General features: G+C 33.9%; 1 protein-coding gene across 5 annotated transcripts in view; it reads right to left on the reverse strand.

The window, feature by feature from the left end:
• Positions 1–20,396, reverse strand: part of GABA-B-R1 (gamma-aminobutyric acid type B receptor subunit 1) — a 418,797-nt gene that overhangs the window by 125,183 nt on the left and 273,218 nt on the right. For all 5 annotated transcript variants that reach the window (XM_023161124.2, XM_074182810.1, XM_074182811.1 and 2 more), the window contains one exon: positions 19,198–19,332. In XM_023161124.2, coding sequence (XP_023016892.2) covers positions 19,198–19,332 — 135 coding nt within the window. The remainder of the gene's footprint in view (positions 1–19,197; positions 19,333–20,396) is intronic.

A 20,396-nucleotide genomic window follows, 5' to 3' on the forward strand; every position in this document is an offset into this window, starting at 1 on the left:
GCCATTTAATGAAAATGAGCATTCATCAGAAAAGCAAATATTGTTTAACAATTGTGGATTGTTATTGATAAATTGCGTCATTGATTCGCAAAACTCTAGACGACGATCAAAATCATCTTCATTCAACTCATGCACCAACTTAACATGGGTGGTACTTGAATTTATGTAGAACTCGGAAAACTGTAGAAGATGAAACACCTATCGCTCTACTTATTGTTGACAACGATTGGGGTTGTCGAGCCTCTAAGCTGACTTGCCCTAAAATTGCCACTTGGATTGCTTCGTTATTTACGAGTCCCTCTCGCTTATGCACTTTATTGCAAACAAACCCTGTTGTGGTAAATTTCTCCATCAGTTGAATTACATACTTATGAGTTGCATGTCTTCCGTCATGTAATTCGTTAAATATTCTAGCAGCAGCTCTTGCACAATTATTATTTTGATAGTATAAACCTACAATTTCAATTCTTTCTTGCAAATAGTAAACCATTTCAGCGAAACAAAATAAATAATGTATCAAAGTACACTATCAATAGTGACTACAAATTCTAGTTGACAATGTCAAACTTTAATAAAAAGTAGAGTTTTTTGTTGTTTGGAGTTTTGAAGTAGAATAAATAGCACAGTTAAACAGATTAAAGAGTTTGAACTGTTGTACAACCCATTTTAGTACAGGCAAATAAGATGAAAGTAAAAAATAAGTAAAATTTGTGCTAATAAAAGAAAAATTGTTTATCTCATAAACTAACCATTTTAACCTACAAGTATTATACATTTTTGAAATCAGCTCAAAGAGGAGTATCCAAATTTTACATAAAAAATATGAGAAGCAATAAAAAAAAGGGATGATGCTTGAGGTGAGGGGGTGGCTTTTCCAGTAAGTTCAAATAAGCCATAATGCTTGCCCCTTCCAACATAAATTGACGTGTTTTTGGATTTTTCCTAAATACCAGTATTACAAAAGTTATTAAAGGTGGATACTTTTATCTGAAAAGCACTGTATATTATTCTTTGGTAATAATACACTATCAGTATCAATTTTTTCGTTGCTGTTATTTCAGAATCATCAGTTTGAATAACCGAGATAACCTATAATAATTATTGAAATTTCATATTCCTAGGGTGGGAAATTCATGTTACAAACATCAATTTAGTGCTATTATGAATTATTTTCCTTTGTTTTGAGTTCTATGATTCCTGTAATAGGAATAATTTAACTAATAGTGTATTCGTTCAAATACTATTAAACGAAAAGACATTCTATTCGCGAGGACATAGTCTTTACATGTATCTACAGTTCATTCCTGCATCAGTGAAAAAATAATTGAAATTGCTCTGATAGTAGCATTCAAACCCAGTTTTTTCTGATTGCTCGTAGAGTAACTATTGACAATCACATTCAAAGAGGTGACTGTTAGCAAATAATCAATTCGGGTCACCGATCGCCAATGTGGTTTGATTTCCTGATGATAGTTTGTGAGATAGAATGTCAGTTTGGGCTCACGGATGTTGGTAAACAAGCATGTATCAAAGGCGATACTCTGCTGATTTAAATTGAACCTTTGATGAATCGCTCCAAGGCAGTGTACCTAATTGTTTTTCAACAAGTTAGCGATCGCCAGAAGCCTATGTGTGTAGTTGGCTTGGTAAATATCCTTGAAATTATTATCATTTTCGGAACCACAGGAGTAGAAACTGAAATGTTAAGTAATGAAATGTGAACAAAATGAATTAATGATTTTTATTGAAATACGAAATGATTCTTGAAAAATACTGTCTCATTGAAGAGTACAGCAATTCAGAATGGAAATATCCGAGACAAGATTCTATCTGAAATATTTTTATCTCACCTCAAACCATCAGTCAATGTTATTCATGAACTATCTTGGAAATGATTTTTATATAGACAATTCAGTAGTTTTCAAAAAATTGTCAATTATATTTATGATGGCATATAGTGATGCCGTTTCAATCATTATTTCACATTTTAGAATCATATTACTGCGCTTTAAATAATAACTATTCAAAATAAATTACATGTACCTATTCGCATTCACTGAATGAAATTTTTCTTCAACCCGTTATTTCCAAATCATATTCATACCTCAGTCATGAGAGATGGATTCCTCAATTGACCTTCCATAAGTTGCCACCAGAATATACAGAGAAATATGAACAAGTTCTGGAATTATTTTCTCCTCCCAAATTCAAAAACGTCTGCCATGTTCGATTCGGTTTCAAGCAGTTGAGCTTCGAATTCCTCATCCCACCGATGCAATGAAGGGGTGAATCATCATACCCGTGATTACTCATTCTTCAGTCAAAACTCTTGGGTTTAATGGGTTGAAAAATATTGGCAACAACTATTTCATGAACAGTGTCATCTAATACACTGTTTGGAAGCTTTGGTGTAGTAATGAATATTACTGGAGTTTTTCCCCTACACCAAACCGTTATTTTCAACACCTCGCTACGTATTTCAATTACCAAGTGATCATCTTCAAAGAACTGGCCAAATGATTATGTCTCAATGCTTGCATTCCTTCACAAGAAAGATAATTCTGGATACAGATGAAAAACCAACTTGATCGAGGTCCCAAGGAAAGAAGACAATGCACAAATCCCTATCAATCCATAAGTTTTCCCGTAGTTTAGTAATCCATTTAGAGGCAAATTGAATATTGCCATTGACTTTTCTATAGAAAGATTAGATATGGGAAATTATGCAGCAGACAATGTGGATCCGTGTCGTTTTAATCTATATGCATTTTCGTATCACAGTGGGACTACTTACAACGGGCATTACACAGCATATATCAGACACTCATAAAGTGGCACGTGGCATGAATATAACGATCCACACGTGTCCCCAATTTCAACAAAATTGCTCATGAGTAAAGAGGCATATGTCCTCTTTCTTGAACAAGAGGAAATGAAGGCGCATGTTTGAGGTGATTTTGTTTTCTTTCTTCTTCATAGACTAAATTCTGTGAATTGATTTGTATTTCATAGTTTGCAAAAATTTGGCAAATGATAGATTTTGATTCATGAACAAAATATAATAATAATTTTGATTGTCAAGTTGGCGGAAATTCGGTCAAAATGTTGAAAAAACAAAATCCTCAATTGTCGACGTTTCGAAACTTTATTGTTTCATCATCAGGACTCTGAAGTATAAGAACAAGACATACATATTAAAATGGAAATTTACAAAGCAGTTCTGCTTGAAACAAAATAAATGATTTAATATAACAATCGTTCAAAAATAGTAAACGTTTCGAACACTTTACAAAAAAAAAAACAACGTTAATGAGTACTTACTTACTGATTACTTACTTCTTATACTTCAGAGTCCTCAAGATGAAACTAAAGTTTCGAAACGTCGACAAATTGAGAAATTTGTTTTCTTCAGCATTTTGACCGAATTGACAATCAAAATCATATTCAACGGTCGCCATCCTATTCAAATATAATAATAATAATGAAATATATAATTTGTTTGCATCAAAACTTGATTTTATATTATTTTGAATGACATTTCGAAGATATTTTATATAAGGTATACTGTACTCCTAGAGAAATTCAATTGATAGAAAAAATCGTCAATGGCCTGTGAGCTTCTCGATTTCTATTTTCTGTTTTTTGGTTATGAACACAAATATCACCTATGATGATAATTACACAATTTTCACGAACATTTCAATTTTTAGACGCGTTTCGCCACAAGTATCGGGTCTGTCCATTCATAATTTGGACACGAATATGTACATACCATTGCATATCGTAATAAATATCATGGATACCTTACTTTTTGAATTTATATCATCCTTCTTTGATAAGGTCATATTTTTTATTACACTTTTATATTAGTTTCACCTGTATGTATATATGTTTTTTTATTTGTAACTCTTCTTTTCCGTTTGAATGATTGATCTATTCTCGGGCAGATGGCGCTGTACATAACCTTCTTGATACATCGATATTATTGCCTGATCTATCCGCGGGCAAGAGCCTGTCCCTTTTTTCACAATAGTACTATTTTTCGTTCGTTTTTGTTTTAAGGTAATTTTAAAAAAAATATTTTTAACTTATCAGTTCGATGTTCTTTAAAAGTGTGTTTTATAGTTTTTCAAACTATATTTATTCAGTTTTGTTTTCGATGATATAAACTACTCAAAATGAATATAGAGACGTCCTTAAAAATATATATTATTTTGTCAAACATTTATATTTATAAAATAGTTTATAGGTGCATTTATTGAGTTTAATTGTTTTCAAAATGCTGTTTGGTAATACGATTAAAAAGAAATACAAATGAGTGTCAAAAACAAATGAAATTTATTTCAGAAAATAATTAAGAAAAATGTACATTGAAAGTGAGTACGTCCACCCTGGCTCTAAGAAGTTCGATACAACGACGAGGCATGCTTTCCACCAAATTTCTAATTATTTGTTGTGGTAACTGCTCGTAAATCGTCAAAAGAGCATCTGCAACTTGGTTCAGATTTTGGAAGGGTTGATGATCCTTCAAACGTCTTTTCAGTTCATCCCAGAGCTGCTCAATAGGATTCAAATCCGGACTATTAGCTGGCCATCTCATGACATCAATATTGTGTTCCTGTAGGAAATTTCTCACGACCCTGACTACGTGTGGCCTGGCATTATCTTCTTGTAAAATGAACCCAGCCCCCATATTTTGGGCAAATGGGTCGACCCGAACACGTCCGTCATTTGAATTTTATTTCATTTGCTCTTGACAAAAGTTCCTAAGATTTCCTAGGGGCTCTAGCAGGTCGTCTTGCATGGAGTTGTACTTCGTGAAGTCGGTTTCGTATCGTTTGGTTCGAAATTCGCGTTCCCGTAGCTTCTACAAGGCGATTTTGCAGTGTTATAGCAGAATCGATCCCTAATTGCTCGAAGTCGTAACAAACGATCTTCTCTGCGGGTTGTTGCCCTTTGTCGATTGGGATAAGGGGATCTTTTTACTATGCCGTAAATTTGGTAGCAATTCCAAGCTCTGGAAACCGCAAAATAACTCACATTAAGCATTTGGACTACACGACGCCTTGAATATCTTACTTCGATCAATGCCACTGTTCTAGCAACTTGAAATTCATTGAGGTATACCCTATGTATCCTCCTCCTACCCAATACATCAACATTCATTGTTTAAATTTTAAAATTCAATACCTATCACGAACTAAAGTAAAGTGAAACTAAATACAGAATTTTTCATATTGATGATTTTGTAGCTAAAAGTACAAAAGGAAGTAAAAAAAGTAAACAACAACTGAATAGAACATGATAAGAATTAGTATAGAGTACACACCAGCAGTTTTTAATATGAAATAATACATATTTTTTTACTTATTGATGTATCTCTATGTTCATTTTGAGTAGTTTACTTATGGAAATTTTGTTTTATCAGCTACCGATCATATTTGATGTTCGATCAACATTTTCTCTTCCATGGCACTGCTTGTTTGATCATCGCATACAGGCGTATCGAGAATGCAGTCGGTTGTGTGCCTAATAATAGTGTTCCCTTGATAGCTACGTCAACCCCCATTACGGCTTTTTACATATATTTACATTTTCATGAGAATCTGAGGGAAATACCACGGTACCACGAACTACGTTCAGTCACAACCAAAATATTCCTTCTGGCTTTTAACATCATTTTAGGGCGTACAAATATTATGTCAAACGGTGGGGTGGAATGATATTCAGATGAGTATTTTGATGCTCACTTTTTCCAGCCTGTTTTCTCGGGATAAGTAAGAGCAGTATGAGCAATGGTGGACAATGGTGACCCGTGTCGAAGCAATCAGTGTATCAAATTATGTAAAATTTCAATTCAGGAAAAGCAGTGAAAAAAAACATCTTGTCCATCAAACATTTTTTTGAAGAATTGATTATTCCGATTTGAAAGCAGAGACAAATTGTCAAACATTCAAAAGTCCCATGCCGTGAAAACTGTTCCATTGCAAGTTTCTTTGAAGGTGATTGACAATGTTTCACGATGAATTTCATTAGTTCGGATTTCCATTGCCTGATATTATATAAATTGATTTGAAATCCCTGAAAGAACTAATAACAAAAAAAAAATTAAAAATGGATAGGTGAAAATAACGATTATATTAGGCAAAACAACCTGAAATGGAATAATAGAGAAATAAAATACGAGTAAAAATAGAATAATTGAACAACAAATAAAAATAAAAAATAAAAAGTTAAGAGATTCCAAGCCAAGTCACTTCACGATGTTTCGATTGTACAATCGTCTTTGGGTGATGACTGGACTAATTCCTTCGAAATATTACTATTTATTCCTTTTTCCGCTTCACCGTATCTCTACGCTAGCTTGGCTGGATACATTGTTGGACAACATGTATGCGGCTTCTTTGAATTTCCCCCAGAACCAATGTTCCTCCTTGTGTATGATCTCTGCTTGAGATCATTTGACGTTATGTTGATGGGTCCAAACATGCTCTGCTACTCGTGATTTTCTGGTTTCTCCTCGCTGTGTGTGTTTCTTGTGCTCGGCAATGCGAACCTTCAATGGCCTTTTAGTTTCACCGATGTATGATTCTCCGCACCCGCAGGGTATCCTGTAAATGCAATTCTTGGAATTGCAGTCCGCGTTTGTTGGCCTGGTTTTCGTGAGGCTGCTACGGATAGTGATACCAGATTTGAAGCAGGTTCTGATGTTATACTTGGCCCAATTCTTCTTATCCTTTCCGACAATGTAGGAAAGTGCAAGCACTTGTTGTGACGGCTTTTCTTCCTTGCGAGACTCCTGCTGTCTTTTAGCCAAAGTCTGTTCCACCATCGCCATCGAATTGGAGTAGCCATTCCGTTGAAGATCATTTTTGATGAAGTCTAGTTTCTTCTCGAAACCTTCCTTCGTATTACATAGACCGAAACTATGGTCTAATAGTCTTGATGATTTCTCTTTTAGTCAATTGATTGTGGTTAGATTCGTGGTTCAGATACTGTCTCGTGTGAGTGGGTTTTCGGTATACAGATATTTTCCATTCAGTGTCGGTCCTCTTCACCAATACGTATAAGAATGGCAATTCGTTGTGGACTTCCTTCGTCATTGTGGAAGTGATGGAAGGCCTTAAGCTGTTGATGTGTTGCAGGAAGGAGTCTAGTTCAGTATTCCCATGGTTCCATATTATGAAGGTAGAAAGGCGTCTAGTTCAGTATTCCCATGGTTCCATAGTGTCGTCAACGTATTCGTTCTTTCGGGGATTTCAAATCAATTTATATAATATCAGACAATCGAAGTTTGAAATAATGAAATTGTTCCATTGGAACTTGAAAAGTTTACAGAAATCAATTGGCATTGGCATTGGCATTGCTTTAGGTTTTGCTAAATAAACACCTGGATGGCAAGAAGATTTATGGACTTCTGAAAAATCTTTCAGGATTGGCTCACTCCAAGGCGTTCATTCACCCTCCGAAGCTTGAAACCAAACCATTTTTGGACTACAATAGGGATGAACTACAATGTCTAACAGGCCTCCTTATAGGTCACTGCGGTCTGCGGTCATCATATTATGCAGAGACTCGGACTGTCGGAAGTGTGTGTCGCTTCTGTTTGGAAAATAATGAAACAGCAGAGCATATACTTTGTGCCTGCCCCGCTGCGGAATGAATCAGGTTTTCAGAGTGTGGTAGAACCACACTTCTACCATCTGACCTGAAAGATCACTCACCATATTGTATTCTATTCTGTTCTTATAGTAGTAGTTTCGCTTGGTGGTTTTCATAAAGTTGGTGACTTTGTTTTTGAAACCTTCGTAACGGTTTCTCAATAGAATGCTGTCAGGGTATTTGAGACTAGTTCTGAATTAACAATTTTTTTCTTTGTGAATCATGGTGCAACTTTTGTATATTTCCTTAATTCCTTTTTCAGATCTGTTCTGTTAAAAATATGTTTTTCCGTTAATGAGCTATCGCCCCCATGCGAACGACAACTCTCAGAAGTTGAGAAACTTGTGCGAGCTAAGGACTAACGAGGTCTTACCTTTTAACTTGTGATTCCTAATACGGTTGCAGAATCATCCCAGCCTCAATCAGATGAATTCTCACGAGAAAAATATCTGGTAGAGGCAGGAATCGAACCCACGGTATTCCGATCGTGAGTCGGGCGCACTAGCACCGCGGCCAATTCCACAACATCACGGCCAATTCCACAACGATTGGTACAATTATTATTTAAAATGCTGAAGACTGTAGTGATGAAGTTATTCATTGCTATATTTGGATCTTGGATCAGGTATCCGTTTTCCCAATTTGTGTCTTCTACTTCTTCTTATAATTTATATATGGAATATATTTGCTGTAAGATTCATTGTGATGTGTGCTTCTTGTAACTATTTGTAGTATTGTCGTTGAGTGGTCTGTTATATTTGTTTTCACTATGAGTGGTATGATCGTATCTGTTAGCTTTATTTAATTTTGATTTAATGAAAATATGGCTGAGATATGAGTTTACTCTTGTTGGCTCATTGATAGTGGAAATATATCCATATTCATTTACAGTATTCAAATATTCAAATTCATTTTCATCATCTTTGAAAAGATTTATATTCATATCGCCGATGAATATATATCGTGGAAAATAGACAAAAGTGTGTTTTTGTAGTCCTCAGTGAACATGAATTTCCACAAAATGAACAAGTCGTCAATCAAAGAAGTGGATATATAGTAACTTTCTGTTTCGGTTTGATTATTTTCAAAGTATACACGAAGAATACGAATGAAATCACTCATGTCGCAAGATGGTGATCTATAGCAGTGTTTTTTAAACTTTTTAAATATACGACCCCTCTCCAGGCTGAAAAATCCCGGCGACCCCCTTGGGCAATAGAATAAAATGTCAAATAATTATAGACTAAATTTATTTTTTTATTTATTAAAATAAAAAATAAATGTACAGTAACTTGCGAGGTAAGGCCCAACGCGTTGTTTTTGCGGGTGAAGGGGGTGGAGCGCCCCGCACCAGCCGCCACCGCCTGCGCAATTACGTTCTTTTGTCTCGACTCGACCATTCTCGACTTACCAAACCTCAGCAATAATAAAGCTTTCACATAATGTTGTAGTAATATTGAAGTCAGCGCTTAAGCGTTCGAACTAAAGCCGAGTTTATTTAAATTTTTATAGTTTTTAGTGTTTTTGTATTAATTTTGGAATGCAATTTTTCAATTTGTCAAAAATTTATTTATTTTATTTGTTTGTTTTTAGAAATCTAGTGTCAACGAATCATCATTATTGGCTAGCTATAAAGTTGCCTATCGCATCGCTAAAGCAGGGAAGCCACATACAATTGCCGAAAATCTTATTTTGCCAGCAGCTCTAGATATGGTCAGCAAGCAGGAGACAATAATATAATTTCACACAGAATTGAAGATATGGCCAATGACATTCGAGACCAAGTAGTTGAAAAATTAAATACGAGCCCACATTTTGCTTTACAGTTTGACGAATCTACAGATGTTTCAGATTCTGCTCAGTTTGTAATGTTTGTGAGATATGAAGCAGATGACAGTATCGAGGAAGAAATATTATTTTGCAAACCGCTTCCAGCAAACACTTCTGGACAGTGTTTGTACGATATGTTTTTAAAAAGTACTTGCGACTATGACATTGATTGGAAAAAATATATCGCTATTTGCAGCGATGGTGCTAAAAGTATGTCTGGAAAAAATAGCGGACTTGTTGCAAAATTAAAATCAATAATGCCAAAAGTATCATGGACACACTGTTTTTTTCATCGACAAGCTCTAGCTGCTAGGGTTTTAACTTCTGATTTGAATGACTTGCTTGAAGAGGTCATCAGAATTGTGAATTCTATCAAGGGTAAGGCCTTACAAACACGACTATTTCGAATCCTTTGTGAAGATATGGGTGCGCTTCATCACAATCTTCTTTATCACACAGAGGTCAGGTGGATATCCAAAGGAAAGGTGTTGACAAGAGTTCTAGAACTCCCAGCTGAATTGCTAATGTTCTCACAAGATGCCAAATCTGAATATGCTTATTACTTTTCTGACCCTGTTTGGCTTTCAAAATTATCATTTCTGGTAGATTTTTTAATCATCTCAATAATTTGAATAAGAATCTCCAAGGTAGACATGAAAATATTTTAACAGCTAAAGATAAAGTGAAAGCATTTCATGTAAAACTTCATTTATGGTTAACCTCTCTGCAAAACAGTATATTTGAGTCATTTCCATGCCTTCAGAAAACTATCAAAGATAATGCAACAGATCAATCGCTTGTAGTCGGGACTCACATTCCCTGTATGATACAGAGCTTACATAATCTGCAAGAGAAACTATTAACATACTTTCCAGACTTGCACTCTGAAGCTGACAACGGGCTCAGATGGATTCTAAACCCTTTCTTGGATGAGTCAATAGAACTGGCTGATCTGACTACAAATGTGAAAGAAAATCTTATAGATTTAGCTGCTGACGGGATGCTAAAAATGGAATTTTGTTCACAAACTGTTGACGTGTTTTGGATGAAAAGGAAACAAGAATATCCTGAGCTGGCGAAGGAAGCTCTTAAATTATTAGTGCCATTCGCCGCTTCATACTTATGTGAACTGACGTTCTCTTCAATGGTAGAAATTAAATCTAAAAAAAGAAATAGGCTTCAATTAGAAAACGATTCGATTGTAAATATTTCAAAAATAGCACCACGATTTAATTTTTTTTGAAAAATAAACACGCTCATCCTTCACACTATAATTTTGTTTTACTGTACTGAATCATGTAGAACCTTCCCTTTTTTTCTTTTGCCGGCGATCCCCCGAGTAAGGCTCCGCGACCCCCCTAGGGGTCACGACCCACAGATTGACAAACACTGATCTATAGCATGCTGTCACGAATATAGATATTTTCCAAATTTAATAATTGTTTTTGAAAAATGGTATGTGATCTATTTCAATGATATCAAAAATCGAACACATAACTGTTTTTTATATAAATTATTTCCCCATCTTTATGATACTAATTACCTTCATTGTAAATAGTATTGTTACCTCGTATAATGTATAAGTTTGTGTTCAAGATTTTCCTTGTTTCTGTATGGAACTAATAAATTTTTCTCAATTGTCAGATGAATTATATTGTTTCAAGAGTTTTTAGGATATGCATGTAAGTTTTTTTGATATTCGGTTATAAAAATCAACGTTACGGCAAGTTCCAAAACTGTCCGATGTAACTGAAATATCTATCATAAGCCAAATGTGCCGGCACACTCAGATATCTCAATTGCCGTCTCAAATTTATACTCGTAGCTCTACTGGCAAGCGACATATTTCATCATTACATGAAATGACGGTGCAGAAAGCAAATATGAGCCATCGATTGTTGAACGTCAATATTGAATCGACTAATAGTATTATCCAAACCTCTGTAAACTTCTGGGAAATTCACTTGAATGACTTCATTGAATTTGTTATACGACTTGGAAGTATAGGTAAATGAGAATATTCAAACCCAAGGAATATTCAGTGTGACTATTCTTCGTGGATTTTTGGTGCATTCCATTTAAAACGAGCCACTCTGAATAACTTTTGGTACAACTATTTTCAGGAAAAATAAAAAAAATACGTAAACCAAAGTATGCAGGGGGACGTATTCACATTGATCTCAACCAGCAGAATTGTTTCATAATTTCATGGTGCTGCAACAGTTTTATTTTGTTGGTATTTTATAATTACTTACAAAATACTACTATAATTACTTACAAAATACTAATTGATTATATTAGACGAGCCTCGAATAGAATACAGTTGTAGGCAATAAAAGTGTTTTATAAATTTGACATAGAAACGTTCATAAAATAAAATTATAAATCCGTTATAAAATAGTCACGAAATCATCACAGAAATTTTTTCACTAGTAACTTCACAATTTTGTTTTCATTATCATATTATCATTTTGATGATAATTTCCCAAGTATTTTATAGTATGGTATATTTACTACAATTTCAAAACAATAAAATAACTGTAATAAAATCAAATTGCTTCCTCTAATATATATTTGCTGTCGCCAAGAATAAAATGAATCACTTTAGAAAAACCAGCTGACATTGATTTCAAAGGTCGTGTAATGAAGTATAATTTGTCAAGTTCAATTTGGCTAGCGTCCCAATAACTATATGCTTAATAACGTCGTGTAATATTGGTCACTGGAAACGAATTAATAAAAGTGGTTCATTTCAGAAGAAGACGTAACTTAGTGTTTCAAAATTGTTCATGCTAAAAACAGGATTATTAAATTAATGATTGAAAATCCGTCTTTTCAAGTGAAGGACCATGTTTATATACACTCAAATCACTAGCTCAACACTATCAAAATTCAGCCATTAAAATCGATGAAAGGAGCCTCTTAGCCAAATATATTTATCCAAACAATACGTGAGAAATCGAGTCTTCATTTTTATAGAAATCTATAGCTTTAAAAGTAGTCCGACTTTACCGCAATACCATCACTTCTAGAACTAAGTGTTTGTTGATAGTTTTATAGGGGTAACATAGAAGCTAAAATCGATTAAAACTCTTGCTATATTGATACCAAATTATTTTATAGAACGACGCCATTTTAAAATAATAGCGATTCGGAATACTGACATTAGATGAGTTGAAATTGTGAAATACTGCACTTATAGTAATATTTGCAGATGAAATGTACATATATATTATAGGATTATATTATTCAGAACAAACTGAGTTAATTTGCAACTAGAAAATTGATACGTCAATAGAGTGAATTTTTGTATAATTAATAATTTTTTCCAAAAATTTTACGCTTGAATTTTACTGATAATAGGCTATATAATTGTCGATAAAATTTCATTCGCAGTTAAAATATCAATCTTTGAAGCACAATGTCCTTACCGGTTTTATACGTACAAAAGTGAAGTAATTAAAATGGCCTCATTCTTTCTATTTGTTAGTTTTCAGTTGGTGACATATCTATTATATTTTCCTTGTGTCCAATACAAAATCACTTCTTGCGCTTGCATTATATTTTATAACACTTACTTGGAATTACTAAAAAAATCTTTTGTAAAATTGTATATCAAATATTTTATAAGATTCTTCACGAAACTATTTTTCAAGAGTGTTAGAAAAATGTTATTGTTACTGCCGAATAAAACTGTTTTGTAGTGTTTGAAAAAGGCGTTACAAAATATTATTGAAGACTATAATATTTTATGAAACGGTGCCAATTTCCTTTTTATAGCTGTTTTATAAACACATTGAAAAAATTTCTGGGAGAAATACAGTTTTATAATTTGTTCCTCTGACACGTTCTGACAATTATTATAAAATAAAAAATTGCTACCAAATTGTTACCAATTTTTTCAAAATGGATTACCCTATATTGTTTCGCTCCATGATGGGCAAATTTCAATAAAATATAAAACATATGGTCTGAAGCTTATAGTTTGGGAGATACAAATTATTTGAGTTGAAAACGAGTCACCCTGAATAACTTTTGAAACAATGATTTGCAGGCTGAGATTTTAGAAGCATACATCATCACTAATTATTTTCGACGCTCTGCTAATGGTGGTTCTCCTACTTCGCAAAGAATGCTCTCGATTGGGCTTGTACAGTATGCTCCCAGTGCTATTCTCATAGCTCAGCCTATCCCAAAAATCCAGTCCACAGAAATGTTCCTGCCAGAAGATTTCAAGAAACCTACAACCATCGAAGAAAAACTGATTTTTCGTTTTACGAACGTCTGAATCAAATTTTCTTCAACCTCAATTTGACCATACTCAAAACCGCTCATTTTTCTGAAATCGATTATCCCCCTTCATTACTTCGAACAGCCACAAAAAATCCCAAATGCACCCCACAATTCTCAAAAAACTATTCATAGAAAAACAGGTCATCAATCATACAGGAGGTCATATTTTGAAATATTCGTTCTAGAAACAAATATGGAAGCAATAAATTAAAAAAAAAAGTTATTGATTCTTGAATCAAAATCTGATTACTGTACAATGAGAAGAGAAAAAGTTTCGATAGTATATGTTAAAAACGTCTCTACCATTGCCGCCCTCTTCCATTGCCGCCCTCACATGGTTAAGAATTTTGGGAGTTATTTCTCGGCAATGCCTCATGATATTCTTTCTCAAATCTTCTAATGTGGTTGATTTTATCTCGTACACTCAAGACTTCGAATAATCCCATAGAAAGAAATCTACAGGAATGATATCCGGAAACCTTGGTGGCCATTCTGTAGGACCTCTTCTGCCAATCCAGCGACCAGAAAATGATCATCCAAAAATTGTCGCACTGGAGCTGCATAATGAGAAGGTGCACCTTCCTGCTGAAAAACTATTACCTTCTTGAATGAATTTATATTCTCCTCAATTGTCCTATTGATGATATTATTCGATTCCCCAATGTATCCAAATATTCATCACTAGTCAAATTATCATTGATAAAAAAGGTCCTATGACGTGGTCACCCAAAATTCCTGCCTAAACATTAAATTTTTAAGTTCGTTGGGTATGAACTTGACGGTATAAATGATGATTCGTATCACTCCAATATCGACAATATTGCCGAATCACCTCTCCATTCAAACTGAACGTCCATTCACCCGAAAAACAAATTTTATACAAGAAACTCTGATGCAGTGAGACTTTTACAAAACTCGATACGTCTATCGAAATCATCTTTGTTCAATTCATCTACTAGTCTAATCTTATATGGATGAAATTTGTACTCATGAAGGATCCTGAAAACATTTGTGACTGATTCCTGATTCTCGACATAACTCAGTAAGAGACTGCAAATTTTTCATTGGTCCAACGTGCCCTAAAATTGCAGTACAAATCCTTGACAAATCGTTCACAAATCCTGAACGGTTATGATTTTTATTGTTAACAGATCCAGTTTCCATAAATTTGTTCAATAATTCCGAAATTTATTTGTGTCATACACTTCTTCTTGGATGATTATATCATTGAACGTACGGGCATCAGCTCTGGAACTATTTCCATTCTGGTAGTACAAACTCATTCTTTGAATCCGTTCTCGAAGGGTATAACCATTGCTCCTCAACACAAAAACAGAAACACCAATTGTAACTTCACCAGGTAAGTAATCGTTATTGTAGAATGAGACAAATACAAAATGTAGATACTATCGAATTTGAACTTACCTAACTAGACAAAATAAGAGTTTTTTAGAGTATACATCTATGAAACCTAGGTAACAGATTGTACAGAAGTTCATCCAGGGTGGCTCGTTTTCAACTCAAATAATTTCAGCTTCCAAACTATGAACTTCAGACCATAATGTATTCTACTCTCTTGAACATGGAACATCTGATTCATTTAAAAAAAATGGTGACATGCTTTGGGGGTGCGATAGGGACAGTTAAATCAAATGTGAATATGTCACAATGTATCCCCCTGTATACTATTGTTGAGGTGTTTTAATATTTTTCCAGAAAATAATTGTTCCAAAAGTTATTCAGGGTGGCTCGTTCTCGACTCAAATAGTTTGTAACTACCAAACCATAACCTTCAGATCACATTTTTCATACTTGCCTCCAAGAACAGTCGGCTATGGGTTCCGTGTTTTCTAAGGGAATCCTGTGGTTTCCTTCAATGAGTGCGTGTTCTGCCACAGTCGACTTGTCGGTTTGACCTAGTCTGCAATTTCGCTCATGTTTCTTCAACCGTGTTTCCAGGGATCCGATGTATGGTGGTTTCGATGTACACTTTGATACCAAAAGATCTATGGAAACAAGGTTGAAGGAGCATGAGAGAAACTGCAGACTAGCCCAAACGGAGAAGTCGGCTGTGGCAGAACACGAATTCAGTGAAGGAAACCACAGAATTCTGTTTGAAAACACGGAACTCATTACCCCCGACCAGGGATACCATAGCTCATTGGTACGGGATGCAATAGAAATCCACAAATATACGGATAATTTTAAAAGAAAAGAAGAAGCTGTCAACCTCAATCGAATATGGAATCCCATTCCACAGAGTTCAATAATAGCAAACAGCTTGTCGATAGGTAGAAAAAGATAATCAGATATAATTTGAAATTCATCAAATCCACATACAGGTATTATCACACCAAACTAACTGGGGAGGCAGCGAAACGTCAGGAAGAAATTCCCAAGGTTCACGGCCTCAAAACCCGAAGAATATTCACACTGGCATTTGTTCTTAGTTGAATGAAGTTCTCTAGAACGAAGCCATTTCCACATTCAACATACGAAAATACTGTTAAGTTGTTTTTCAATCTGATGTTATTTTGATTTTTTTGACCAACTGCATTCCATTCTGAAAGGATTTTTTCTATAACATCAGTTTCATGACATTCCTTTCTAAATTTGTCCTTCAACTAGGTAATCATCAAATTTGAAGACCAACCACTAATATGAGTAAATTCATAACTTCAAATTGTATTTGAAGTATTTTCTTCCATAAGCGAGCCTAACCAAACAAATCTAGAATATAATCGGTCTATCCAATTTTCATGGATTGGCGAAAGAACAAAGAAGTGAATTAATTTCCGGAAAATATATTTTTAGTGTATTTTTCTGAATTAGCCTTGAACATTTAGATCATTCTCCATATCAAGAAGAGTCATCATAAAAGTATGTTGTTTAGATTGAACAGATTTTCCAGATGATATGATTGAAACAAATCCTGGATTACCCTCGGAGAATACACATATTCAATTATCGGTAGTAGAGGATAAGACAATTACTGTGGATCGAAATTGTAGTCCAAATTTAGGTACATATTGAATTCTTGAGATTCCGTTGAATCCAATACTCTATTGTATGAATGAACGATGTTCACATATATTTGACTCTGAATGGTAGAGATAATAATAAGCAATAACCCCTGTTAATCTAATTTGGGATTCTGCTTCATTTTTCACCCCAATTACATCGATTGAAATAGAGATATATATCATGAAAAAGATTCTGTCGGATACGAAAATCAAATTGTATATTCAGGAATTGTACAATAAAAGTTGAAACCTCACCTTTTCTTAACTTGCACAGATATCTAGAAGACTTCTGAGATTTTCCATTGAAAAACAGCCGATTGCAAAATACAACATTTTTTATAGGTTAGTTGAAACTCTGAGTGAAAGATAATACGAATCGCTAGTGAAAAAAGCTGATTGGATGTAAAAGATTTCAAAGATTTCCCTTGGACAATATTTTATATATACTTGGGGAAAGTTATTTCTTATGAATGGATTTTTTCGAGGTTTATATTCGATGAAGACATTATTGTGGTTGTTACCTGTTTTCATTTTTTTCCTCCAGTTGTTGATCGAAATGACATTCATAGAATTTTTCATATCCTATTAAATCACCTTCATACAATCAGTGTCAATTAACCAAATTAGATAACATACAAATGAAGCATGGTTACAAAATGCTGGCCCACTTCCATTTGTATTTTTTTACGTTCTCAAAAAACACACTTCAATGTAAGATTTATACTTGGAAGCTAACAAAACCGCGACACGTGTTTCACTATACAAGAGCATCTTCGGGCGTCACAATACTATTTGGTAAATGTTTTCAACGAAAACTTTTTTATTTTAAATGCAGATCCCTCCATAACTTTAAATTTTTTAATTTTTCTAAATATTATAGACATATTGTATGTATAATATACTCATATTAAAATTTTTCTAAAATCTCAGGTGTTTTCAGATTCATCGCCAAAAATCTTGATTTTCAAAAATCACTACAACACACTCAAAAACTAATGATTAATACCGTTTACTTCATGTGTGAAAAAAACAAACAGAACATTAATATCACTTTTTCAGATATTTGAATGCTTGCTACAAATGCCTTGGTAACCTCCCAATCGTAACCGATCTAATCATAAAACAACCAGCATATTTGTTTTATAATTTCATGGTGCCACAACAGTTTTATTCTGTTGGTATTTTATAATAACTTCCAAAATGCTAATTGTCATTTAATTATTTCATAAGTCGAGCCGTGAACACACTACAGTTGTAGGCAATAAAAGTGTTTTATAAATTTGTCTTAGAAATTAAATTATATTAAGACCGTTATAAAATAGTCACGAAATTAGCACAGAAAAGTTTTTACAACTAACTTATAAAACATATTTTTCTATAAAAGTAAATTGTATTGTAGCAGTTTTCTAGCAATTTTCTGCGAGATTTGTATGATCTTTATAAAATTACTTCTAGCTTATTTTATAACGGCTTTCTGTAACTTTACAAAATTTTGTTTTTATCATCATGTCACTCCAATGATAATTCCCCAACTATTTTATGATATGATATATCTACTACAATTCCAAAACAATAAAGTAACTGTTGAAAAATCAAAGTGATTCCGCGAATATATATTTGCTGTTGTCAATAATGAAATGCAGCATTTGAGAAGAACCAGCTGACATTCAATTCAGAGGTCATGTAATGAAGTATAATTTGTCAGTTTTATGTGACTAGCGTCCCGATAACTATATATCTAACAATGTCGTGTAATATTGGTATTCGTTCAGACGAAGACCCACGTAACCTAGTGCTTCAATTCTTTTCTTGCCAAAAACACGAACAGATTATCAATTATTGAAATCCGTCGATTTAAGTGGAGCGCCATGTATATATACCCTCAAATCATTAGCTCGAAACTTCTTCGAAATTTTGCATTTACAATCGATGAAAGACGCTCCTTAGCGACAACATCCCGATAGATAATATTCATCCAATTTATACATGAAATCTTATCTTCATACAAGCATTTTTGAAGGAATCTATAGCTATAAAAATACTTCGACTCTGCCGCAATACCCCTAGAACTAAATATTCCTCAACAGTTTATTAAGGGTAACATAGTAGCTAAAATACGTTAAAATGTTTGCTATTGATACCATTTTAAAATTATTTGTTAGTTTTTAGTTGTTGACATATCTATTATATTTTCCTAGTATCCGATACAAAATTAAGAAAACATTTTGTCACTTATCGTTTTAGACTACATTATATTTTATGACGGTTACTTGGAACTACTAAGAAACTCTTATGAAATTGTCTTTTGATTATTTAATTAGTATCTTTACAAAACTGTGTTAGAAAATTGACGTCACTGCATGCATTATTTCAACAAGAAATATCTTACCACGACGAGGTTCCACATCTTCGCTGCCTCAGCTACCGTCGTACAAACAGTGCTGCAACCCGCTAACAACATGAGCTTCGTTGGTTGGTTGTAGAGCAGATTATACATGACGCTGGCTCCCAGTCCCGGCTCGCACTGCAAAAATTTGCATAAATTAGTATAGTAACCCTTCTAACTATACCCGTTCAACATCAAAAACAAACGAAATCTGCCGCCAGCCAGGCTCTTGTTTGAGAAAGGATACGCGAGCAGAAAAGGATTCCGCTAAAACAATCTCCTTCCAACATACACGGTATCTGTCGACGTTCTTGTTGATATAAAGGTCCGTTCTCCTCGGCCTTATCCGCTTCCTTTTCAGGAGGGTTATACCTCACGACATTGTTATGAAACTAGGGTTTATTGTCTAATAATAGTTCTAATGATAACACTTGAGTTTAACAGGTTTACACAAAGGGAGAGGTTTTTTCTCCAGCATCCCTCGCATGACATATAATGATGAAGATAGCGGAATGTTTTATACAGTGGGTTGCACTTGATAGGAGGACAAAGCGTTGACTTCATTCAATTCAAAGAGTAAAATTTCAATTTCAATAAATATAGTTTGAATAAACTAAAAATTTTAACTTTTCAGTTCGATGTTCTTCAAAAGCGTGTTTTTTAGTTTTTTTTAAACTATATTTATTTTTCACTTTTTAGTCCGATTTATTGTCAAAAATACTTTTTTTTAAGTTCTAGTCACTAATATTATAAATCTTCAACAGACGGCGCACGAACACGGCGTAAAATTCCTCCCAAACAACATAATGAAGTTTGAGCATTGGTTTGAGGTCTTAAATTCTATAGTAATAATGAGATGCAGTGAGTCTCCAACAGAGAGCGGACAGTTGTAAAATTTGTTTCGAAGTAAAGAGAAAATTTACAGTAATAATTTCAAAAAACAATTCAGTCTTGATGTTTTGATTTGAAATTTCATTCAAAATATTAATGGACTAAAAATATTTTTTCAGTGAATAATTTTATATTTCAAATCAATCTTTTGATTTGATATGTATGTCAAGCACCTTAATTCTATTTTTCGATTTTTTGAAATATTTAAGTCACTGAATTTTTCAGGTGTACAATTTACGATGAAGTTTTCATTGTTGAAATCCATATATATTCATATATTTTAAAGTGTATCTTCCGTTTCGTTTAAAGCT

Source organism: Leptinotarsa decemlineata, unplaced genomic scaffold, assembly GCF_025532065.1.
Source record: "Leptinotarsa decemlineata unplaced genomic scaffold, Ldec_3_MD MMD2_tig00026328_RagTag_RagTag, whole genome shotgun sequence".
Taxonomy (NCBI): Eukaryota; Metazoa; Arthropoda; class Insecta; order Coleoptera; family Chrysomelidae; genus Leptinotarsa; species Leptinotarsa decemlineata.